This window comes from Onychomys torridus, unplaced genomic scaffold, assembly GCF_903995425.1.
Source record: "Onychomys torridus unplaced genomic scaffold, mOncTor1.1, whole genome shotgun sequence".
Classification (NCBI taxonomy): Eukaryota; Metazoa; Chordata; class Mammalia; order Rodentia; family Cricetidae; genus Onychomys; species Onychomys torridus.
In genome coordinates this window covers 73844-84716 of record NW_023413368.1, presented here as the reverse complement: position 1 = coordinate 84716, position 10873 = coordinate 73844, and the positions used below count along the sequence as shown (strand labels likewise).

The 10873-nt window shown below is 41.1% G+C and overlaps 2 gene segments (V, D, J or C); both read right to left on the bottom strand.

The window, feature by feature from the left end:
* Positions 1-943: 943 nt before the first annotated feature.
* LOC118576269 lies at positions 944-1461 on the bottom strand. The segment is given in 2 exon segments: positions 944-1293; positions 1410-1461. Coding segments are annotated over 2 exon segments (402 nt in total).
* Positions 1462-2374: 913 nt separating this feature from the next.
* On the bottom strand, positions 2375-2988 carry LOC118576268. The segment is given in 2 exon segments: positions 2375-2775; positions 2937-2988. Coding segments are annotated over 2 exon segments (453 nt in total).
* Positions 2989-10873: the final 7885 nt, after the last annotated feature.

Genomic DNA, 10873 nt, shown 5'->3' with positions numbered 1-10873 from the left:
TGTTTTTTTTTCTACAAGTTGTCTTGGTCATGGTGTGTCTTCATAGCAATAAACAAGTAACTTAGACCAGAATTTAGGGTAAACCTAGGTAACATGAACCAAGGAGAAAATGTATCTAAACTATTTGTGGAGTGAGACTGAAGCAGATTTTTTTAATTAAATTTTTTCATTTTACATATCATCCCCAGTTCCCCCTCCCTCCTCTTTTCCCACCCCCACGTCCCACTCATCCAACCACCCATCCTCAGAGTGGGTAAGGCCTTCCTTGGATAGTCAACAAAGTCTGGCATACTAAGTTGAGGCAGGGACTGGCCCCTCCCCCTGCATCAAGGCTGATCAAGGTATCCCACCATAGGGAATGGGCTCCAAAAATCCAGTTCCCATGGTGAAATACTTAGCCCTCTGGACTTTGAAACAGATTTTTTTTTATTCGTTTTTTGAGACAGGGTTTCCCTGTGTAGCTTTGCGCCTTCCCTGGATCTTGCTTGGTAGAACAGCCTGGCCTCGAACTCACAGAGTTCCGCCTGCCTCTGCCTCCTGAGTGCTGGGATTAAAGGTGTGCACCACCACCACCCAGCTTGAAGCAAATTTTTAAAGACCAGAGTCTCTGTTCCTTTTTTAGGGCCATAGATTTGTAGAGTAATAACAAGATTGTTGGAGAATATAAATCACTAAATTTTCTAAGACAACTGGGTAGAGATAAATCCCATGTTAGGATTTTCCTTGAGATGTTTTCTGTGAGAGATCCTCCACTTGGGGAGAAAACAGTACTTCAAGGGATCAAAAGCCTAGGTTGTCTCTAGCAATGACTTCCATCCTATCCTATCAGAATATCCACAGATTCCTGGGTTTCTAGGACTCTGACCTGAGATTCCTGTGTTTCAGTGGCTGGGTAAACCCCACTGAGAGAAGGCACAAAGCCCTCCCTCACAGGCCACGCCCCTCAGCCCCTGCACCTGGGTTTGTGTGCAGCTTCCCCTGCAGTCCCCCTCACTGTGTCACTCAGAGCACAGTAGTACAGGGCAGAGTCTGCCAGCTGCACTGAGGACTTCTGTAGGTGGAAGGAGCTGCTGCTCCTGTGGAGAGTGGCCTGGAACCCTTGGTGCTCTGTCCTCTGGTTGTCTGTGGCGCTCCTCAGGAGTAGCCGAGGGGCTTTGTTGGGATATTGCACGTACCAGAAAAGGAAAGTATTTGAGTAAGTAGTCTGATAGGTGCAGTTCATGATCACAGGCAACCCCTCTGTGACAGTGACCAGGCCTTCTGTTTGGGTCACTGAGTCGCCATTGCTCCTCCCTGAAAATGAATAAACAAATAAATAGATAAGGAGAAATTTTCTGTGTAAGGAAGAACATAAAGACTTCCAGAGTTGTAAGAAAATGATATCCACACTTTGGGTAAATGTAACTTACTGAGCATGAAGAGGAGCAGCAGAACTGAGCAGGTGTCAGGAAGCATGTTCATAGGAGAAAATGACGCTTGGTTCTTGAGTGCACCAAGCTCACAGGGCAAGTCTCCTGCAGGACCTTACTGAAACTCCTCACTCATAAACAAGGACCTCCTTCTGCACAGTGACAATCTGGTTTCTGGATTCAGACATGAACCACAGCTGAAGAGGCAGCGCCCTCTGCTGATTTCCCTTCAAACTGCACCACAGATGTCTGCAAAACATTTTGTGATTGAACTCAAAACCTTACCCAAAGGAGGCAGGTCTCAAATCCACAAGGGTGCCTGATATCACCAGAATTAATGAACTATGTATATACGTTTGTATTTAGTGTGATAGCTGTCCATAAAATAACACATACACATACCTCTGATAAAATTTATGTAATTTTTCTCATTTTATTATTTCTTAGGTAATGTTATGCAATTAATTTTGATTATATTCACCCACTCCCTTCAATGCTGACAGATCCATTCACTCTTCCCTACAAGCCCAGTTTTGTCCATACTTTTAAAAATAAACCTCAAGGTTTGCATTATAGGGGGTACTGCCCATATACACCTAGATGTGTGCCTTCCAGCGGAGTGTGGAATATGGACCAAGGGATTCACCTTTAAAGAAACTCTATCTCAGCAGGTACCAACTGCCCCTAGCTCCTAAGCTAAAGGTAGGAAGCCCACCTTCCCTCTGCCCTACTGCAATTGCATCTGGCCTGATCTTTTGCAAGTCTTACGTGTGCTGTCGACCTCTGTGAGTCCATGTGTGCCGCTGCCCTGCTGAGTCCAGAAAACACTGTCTCCTTCTAGTCATCCCCCAAAGATGGTTACATTTAAAAATAAAGGAGAAAATGTCCAAAATTGCTTCAGTGACTCAAAGCTAACCTACTTATTTTGTGTTATTAATATCTACACTGTAGTTGGCACTTGTCAACTAACAACTGACACATGCTGCACTGGAGGCCTGAGACACAGGATGTGGATGGGGCTCCAGGCCCTGCGGCAGGTTTGAGGACAGGCTGCAGGTGCATGTGGAGCAGTGTGCACTTGCAGCACAGAAGTACATGGCAGAGTCTCGAGGCCGAGTGTCTGTGATGTGCAGGGAGAGATGTTTGGCTTTCTTATCCTGTAAAAGGATCAGTCTTTGCTCCTGCTTTCTTTCCACAGTTGAACGAATGTCAATAATGAGCTGAGGATGCTCTCCAGGCCCTTGCTTATACCAAGGGAAGTAGGACGAGGCACTGTCTCCATAAGTGCAGTTGATGACAGCGCTGGCACCCTCCTGGACTCTCAGGATGGAAGGATGCTGCTCCACCTGCTCACCTTGGATCATCCCTATGCAGAATGATGGAAAGAAAGGAGAAAGGCTGTCAGGTTATCACTGTCCAGGTTGCTCTTTTCTACAGTCACTAGAGAAATCTGACTAAAATAGAGTTCCTCCTGGATGCCTCAGACAGGCCCACTGAGTATCCTGTGGTCCTAAAATCTTAACTCACCATCCAGCTGCAGCCACAGAAACATGAATAAAGTAGGAGCATGTGTTTTCATTGTTCTTCCAATTAAATTAAGAACCAGTGTAGATCGTGATGACTTCCAGTTCAGCTACAGCTACAGGATGTTGTTCTTTCTCAGTAACAATTTTACCTCTTGAGTCATCCACTTAGCCACTGAGAAAAAGGCTGGGCTTCTGTCCTAAGCCTGCACAATCAACACAAGGAAGTGAATCCTCTGCATACTCCCCAGCAGCTGAGGTCTACTACCACCTTGTGGTTGTACCCTTAACCAGTGAGACCTCTGCTTATGTGTTCTCTCACCTGTGTGGGACTAAGAGACATAAAACAGCAAAATGTTGTATCAAGTGTATTCTAGTGCTGAGAGGTCAAGTTTGGTAGTGAGCCTGTTTCTGAGATTTAAATCTAACACAGCATATTCATAATGCTTCATATAAAATGTATATATATATAATATTTTCCTATATAAATTCATATGTAATATATTCGTGTGTGTGTATGTGTAACAACATTTCTTCTGTATAGAACCGTAATTATTAATCCACTCTCATATCCCAGAATGCTCAGATCATTATCAAGCAACTCTTCCCTTTCTTGAAGACACACACTTAGGTCAATAATTGTCCTCCAGAGTTACGGCATTTGGGAAAAGTCTTTTTCAGACTCTCCTGGGCTTTCAGTTGTGATGTTCTTTCTATTTCAGTGAGTTCTTGTTGACAATGCAGATATGACATTTTTATGCATGCATCTTTCCTTCCAGAGAAGTTGACCTTCAATCAACAATACACACAGCTACTCTTAGGTACCTTCCCAGAAGTGATTTCATCTTGAAGATGGCACCATCCAGGTCAGTCGCTCCCACAACATCTACACTGAATTACTGATTGAAGAGCAGTGGTGGATTCCCTGGAGAATCTGCCAAACCTTGCAATAACCCATCTCTTCTCCTTCCTGTGGACCCTCCAATAACCCCCTGCTTCTAACCCATTACCTTTCCTTCCTGTCAACCGTGAATAGCTACAAACACTGTCTAACTGGGAACCGAGTGTACACAGTCTTGGGAAGCAGATAGGCCATCTTCACTGTCCTTCTATTTCATTTCCCTGGCACCATCCCCAGCCCTGTAACAGACCACCCACCTGTCCTCTCACTCTTCCTCCATTCACTGAGGACTCAGCAGACCCTTGAGGCATTTCCTTTCCTCACACACCACCATTGCTTTATGTCACATGACAGTAGAGACACTCAACCTGAGAGCCTGGTGGCATAAAATAAAATAAAATAAAATATTTTTGATCACCTCTAATCCTGTAAATGAAAAAGTTGTATAATAACAATTTTAAAACACTGAAGAAGGAAATAGAAGACATTAGATAATGAAAAGACCCCCACGTTCATGAATTGTCAGGATTAATACAGTGAAAGTCGCCACCTTCCCAAAACAACTGACAGATTCAGTGCAATCTCTGTCGTTTCAAACACAATTCTTCTCAGTAATAGAAAATTAAAAACAAAAATTTCAGCATTATATGGAAACACAAACAACTTAGGATATATTAAAAAGGAATAATGAAAGAACTGCTTAATGTATCACCACTCCAGATTTCAAGTTGTGCTGCAGAGTAGTAGTCATAAAAACAGGATGGTATTTGCATAAATAAAAAGACGTGCTGATCAGTGGATTTAGAATCAAAGACCCAGACATAAGTCCACACACCTATGAACACCTCGTTTGATCAAGAAGCCCAAAATACTACACACCAGCAAAAAACCAGCATCTTCAACACATGGTTGTGGTCACACCAAATGGCTACACGTAATAGATTATAAACAGGATAATTTTTACTGGTCTACACAAAACTCAAGTCCAAATGGATCAAGGACAAGAACATCCATTCAGATACTCTGAATCTAATAAATAGAAGTGTGGAATAAACTTTAACTCATTGGCACAGGAAAAGACTTTTAGAACAGGACACTAATAGCACAGTCACTGTAATGCTATACTTTCTCATTGGGAACACCAGCCCTCAAATAATGATAGAGTCTTATTAATTATGAAAACTTGGCTTCAGCTTAGGCTTGTTCCTAACTAGTTTTTTTTTTTTCTTTTGGTTTTTCAAGACAGGGTTTGTCTGCGTAGCTTTGCGCCTTTCCTGGAACTCACTTGGTAGCCCAGGCTGGCCTCGAACTCACAGGGATCCGCCTGGCTCTGCCTCCCGAGTGCTGGGATTAAAGGTGTGTGCCACCACCAACCAGCTCCTAACTAGTTCTTATAACTGAAATTAACACATATTTTTAATCTATGTTTTTCTATGTGGCTCCTTACCTCATCTCCATACTGGCCCTCTCTTTCTTCTTCCAGTTCACTCTCTGCTCAGAAGTTATGCCCATTCTCTCCTGCCTAGCTATTGACTGTTCAGCTTTTTATTACACAAATCACAGAAATACACCTTCACCCAGTGTACAAATATTCCACAGCAAGTCATTAAAGCAATAATTGACAAGTGGAACTTCATGGAACAGAAATGCTTATGTATGGGCAAAGAACATCATCATTTGAACAAAGTGACAAGTTATGGAAATGAAATTATCATTACCAATTATACAATTGATATAGGGATGATATCTAAAATATATGAAAAACTAAAAAGACCAAATATCAAGAAAGGAAACAACTCAATTTAAGAAATAGGTACACATCTAAAGAGATTTATCAAAAGATGAAACACAAATGACTAAGAAGCACTTAAAAGTTCAAAATCCTTATTTTTCAGGGAAATGTGAATTAAAAATACTATGAGATTTCTTCTTACACACATCAGAATGGCCAAAATCAATAAAAAGTGATATCATATGCTGCTGAGGATGTAGTTTAAGGGGAACACTCATCCACTGCAGTTGAGAGTGCAAACTTTAAGACTCACTATGGACATAAGTATGGTGGTTCTTCAGGAAGATGGGAATAGATGTACTGCAAGATTCAGCTAGACCACTTATAGATGTATACTCATAGGATTTTTATATTCTGTTATAGAGACACTTGCTCATCGATATTCATTTTATAACATAATATCAAAAATTGGAGACAGCCTAGATGTCCATCAAGAGATGGATAGATAATGGAAAAGTGGGACATTTCTACAATGAAATATCACTTATCTATTAAGTCATGAAATTCACAGGTAAATTTATGGAGCTAGAAAAAAATCATCTTGAGTGAGGTAACCCCAACTACAAGCAACAAATATAGTGTGTATCCTCTGACATTTGTAGCTTTTAAGCCTTCAATAGGCTTGCCACAATCTGTATATCTGTAGAAGTTAGGGATAGAGTAGGAGAGAAGGAAGGATTTCCTGATTAGGGGAAAATAGAATAGATAGTAAAGAGATGGGGTTGGAGGGGTGGAATAGGAAAATTAAACAGAAAGGAGGAGGGAACAGAGAATAAGGGAGGGGGTGTGGGGAGAGAAAGCACAAACTAAGCACATTCTGAGAGGTCATATGGAAACCTACTACAGTAGAAGCTTCTTAATATAGATACATATATACTCCTAGTATATATTATATTCTGAATGTAATGCACATATATTATATAAATCAATGAAATCACCAAATAACGGAAACAAATCACCAACTCGACACTTCCTACCAACAAGTAAAAACTCCAGTGCCAAGAAAGGTGTCATCTTACGGAGTTGTTGGCCAAAGAGGACCCATGCAAATTTTCAAAACTGAGGCTATTACCAAGGCTATTGGTTGTTCTCTACAAATGGATGGTAAAGTACTATTGTTGTAGACAATATCTATCAATCTCATTGAACATGGAGATACTGAGCTGGTTCCTAAATAAAGCTTTTACTCCTATGAACTTGTGTCCATGGTTCAGGAATATACTCTGAATGCTGCTAGCAGAGAAAAGGTAAACACCAACTCACCTATAAACCCTTTGCTCTACAATATTGACCACCATACATGATACACTGGTATGATAATGGCACAAGTGATATTGGAGTGACCAACCACATTCTGAATGGACTTAAGGCCCACTCCATGAGGTAGCATTCATGCCTGATACTGCTGTGGTGGCCAGGAACCTAAGACTAGATAGGCTGTGGGCCTAAGAGAAAATCAAATATCATTGTCCTCCTAAATATACATAGCAATATAATGACTTCTAATGACTTTCTGCTATACACATAGGTCAATGTCTTGTTCAGCCATCACCAGGGAAGCTTCAATTTGCAGTAGATGGGAAGAAACACATAGATCCACAACTCCTCAACTGGAAAATATACAGAGAATGAGAGACCTTTGAACACCCAGTCCTAAATGGAATGTCTCCATTAAACTTCTTCCCTCAGGATTCTGGGAGTATTATAGAAGAAGAAACAGAAAGTGAATAAGGATCAGTGGGGATGGAAGGCACTAAGGAAACCATGCCCTCCAGTCACAATAAGATTGGCTCACATAAGAACTCATAGAGATGGTGGCAACATGCAAAGGGCCCACACAGGTCCTGCACAGATAGGGTTCCAGTCCTGAGAAGAAGAAGTGGACATCATTCCCCATATCTAACCAAGAAGCTGTCTCCAATTAAAACTGCTCACAAGAAGAAATTTAGTTTTTACCAATGCATTTCACTGGGTATACAAACCACACTTTAGGGTAAGCTTCATGCCCAGCAAATGAACTCAGTTGTATTTTTGTTCTTTTGTTTATTTTCTACATCTCTTAATGCTTTATGTGGGTCATTATTTAACATATTTGCCCTTGCTTATATATTATCATTTCCAATTTTGTGGATTTATATATTTTTGTGTGTGTGCATGTGTCTTTGCAGGTATATAAGATTCTCATGCTAGTTTGTTTTTTTCTGTTTGTTTTATTCTGGTTTCTTCATTTGTTTGTTTACTTCTCTGTTTTCTAAAAGGAGAAAAAGGAAGTGTGGAGTTAGATATGTGCAGAGGTAAGGACATGCCTATAAAGGTACAAGAAGCTTACAGAACAAATAGATTGGACCAGAAGAGAAAGTTCCCTTGACACATATTAATGAAAACACTAAACACACAGAACAAGAAAAGAATATTAAAAGCACAGAGGAAAAAGTAACATATAAAGGAAACCTAGTAGAATTACACCTGATCAATAATTCCTGCTGCAGAAGCTGTCACTTCTAATGTCACCACTTGCAGCCATGCTCACATGGATCTTATTGACAATTAGGAATTGTTGATTATCTGGGAAGCTCAGATCATCTGTATATGAAGCAGATGTGCTTGCAGTGGGGATGAAGCTGAAGGAATCACAAGAGGTCAGTGAATTTGTGAAGCTCTAGAAAGGAAATGTTTCAGCCAGTCCAGTCACTGTTGTGACCACTCAGCTGCTGTTTCAACGTGAAAACACAGTGGACAGACAAACTGTGAATGAGTGAGCATGGCTGCTTTCCAGGTCCTAACAGAGATAAGAGGCACACCAGAGTTTTCAACTGTGGAATATAATCTGTCAACCCTTGGAAAACAGCAGTTGTAAGGATCATATTAAATTATTGTATAATGAATTAGTCCCCTATTGTGTGACCTTTAGAGGGTCCCACTTTTACATTTGAAAGCAATGTTTTAATGAGAAGTTGTGCATATATATTACAATACAGATATGTAAATATTTTGGTAGAATTAATTTCTGCAAATATTATTGTGATATAAATTACAAATATATTTCTCTAGTTTGTCATTTATCTTTTGGCTCATCATTTTTATGTGAAATATTTGTTTTATAATGCATAATTGAATGCATTCTATTTTTAAAATTACCAAGACATTGTAAAAATGACATCATGATTAATAATAAGATTTGTTCATCTTGCCTTTCTACAACTTAATCTATCAGATCTTCAAATTTAACGCTTTTATCAACTTCATATTGAGCAGAGTAGCTGGAAGTGTTTGTCCCATGTGCTCTAAACAAAGGATGGAAACAGTTGCTCTAAACTTCCAATTTTGAGAAATGATCTAAATAATTCTGGAATGTGTAAGAGAAGTTTATATTTCATTACATTAACACAAGTAAAGTGTTCATTTTAGTCATGCAGGCTGAAGTTTCTGAACATTTAAGCTTCTCCAAGTCAGTGTCATGTCAATCTGAATTTGCCATGAATTTCTGCTGTGGTAATTTTGGGTTTCCTCACAACATCTCTGTAATTGGTGGAGATCTGATAGAGACACAGCTGTGCAAAGCCTCCTGCTGAGTCTCCCTGTGGCAGGGCTGTAGCTGCACACCCAGCTGCAGTTTGGGGCCAGGCTGCAGGCTTGCTGGGAGCACTGTGCATCAGCAGCACAGAGGTAGGTGCCTGAGTCCTCCAGCTGGGCATCTCTGATGTACAGGATGCTGTAGCGCTCCTTTGGAGTCGAATGTTGACGTTAACCTCCCATTCTCCTTTGTCCTGGAGTCAAGTAAAAAGATTGATGAGGCTGCCCTGAGGATTCTGTTGGAACCACTGCATATATGTCACAGTGATAGAAAAATTGCATCTCAGGGCAGAAACTGGTTCCCTCATGGAGACTCAGGGGCTGGAGGACTCTGCTCCACCTCAACTCCTCTCACCCCTGTTGGGAAACAAAAGCAAACTGGAATCAGTGAGGGGTTTTCACCCACACCTGTCTAATGTCCCAGGAGACACCAGGAGGATGACTGCACAGAGCTTTGGGTTGGCTCATCCCCTCCACCACTGACGTTTCTGGAGGAATCCCTAAAGCAGCTTAGGTGAGCACAACTCACAGCAAATCCACAGCCACAGAATCCCCAGCACAGCTCCCAGGTTCCTCTCCATGGCCCCTGTCCAAATACTGGGGTGCCCTTTCTCTCCAGCTCCAAGGGGTGGTGTCAGTTCTTGTGCCCAGACACACTTGTGCTTACTCACAAAAGTTTCTCTGCAAATTGCTGAATGTCCTCTTTCATCTATCTGAACAAGAAACTCCCACCCACCTTCAACTCAGGACTCTGCATATTAACTGCTCCACATCTGGAGAACAATATGGAGAGCCCAGAACACTACATTTCTAAGGTAATGATTTCATATAAGGGGAAGATTAGGGAAAAATGTGTGAGGGAGGGGAATTCATAAATGCAGAATACTGGGTGTGAAATCTGATGGCTCAAGTGGGTTAGAAGAGCTTTGGCAGAATCCTAGTAAGATTTGTTTGCCTTTTTTAAAATGAAGAATCTCATACAATACATTCTAATCATGGTCTTTCATTTCCAAACTCCTAGAATAACCCCAAATCCACAAGTGGTAGAAGAATGAAGATCGTCTCAGAAGTGTCTTATGAAGAGCTGTACACAGTGTGCTCAGATGTGTTTTTTTTATTCTCTCCTCAGCTCATTAGCACACATCCATTCTTAGGGGTGTTCTTTTCTTCTTAATAAGCTATTTCTGTTTCCATTGTTAAGCATGTGTTTCTGATGCGATCCTCTTGCCTGGGACACAAGAGTGTACTACTGACTGCCCTCTACATACATATCTGTGGGCTGAGCACTCCTGAGCCTTATTTCCTTGATGTTCTCACTTTCTCACTGTTTCTCTGACCCTCTGTGGGGAAACTGAAAGGCTAACATTTTTCTCCATCTCCTCACCTCATGGCGGCTGCCAGGATATTCTTACTTTCCTATACTGTTGTTTTTTCTCTCAAAATCTATTAAAATTGTCCTCAAGCTTTCTTTTCAGACTGTCTTAAAATTGTCTTTCTAATGAGACTAATAAGCCAAAAAGGGAATTCAGTTCCGTAGTACAGTGTTATAAAGACTGGTTCTGTCACCTAGTGCCTCCTTGAAGCCTCCAGGAGCAGGTTTTAGGTACTGGGTGCAAATATCTGTGGAGCATGGTGCACCCACCACACAGATGTAGGAGGCAGTGTCCTCGAGCTT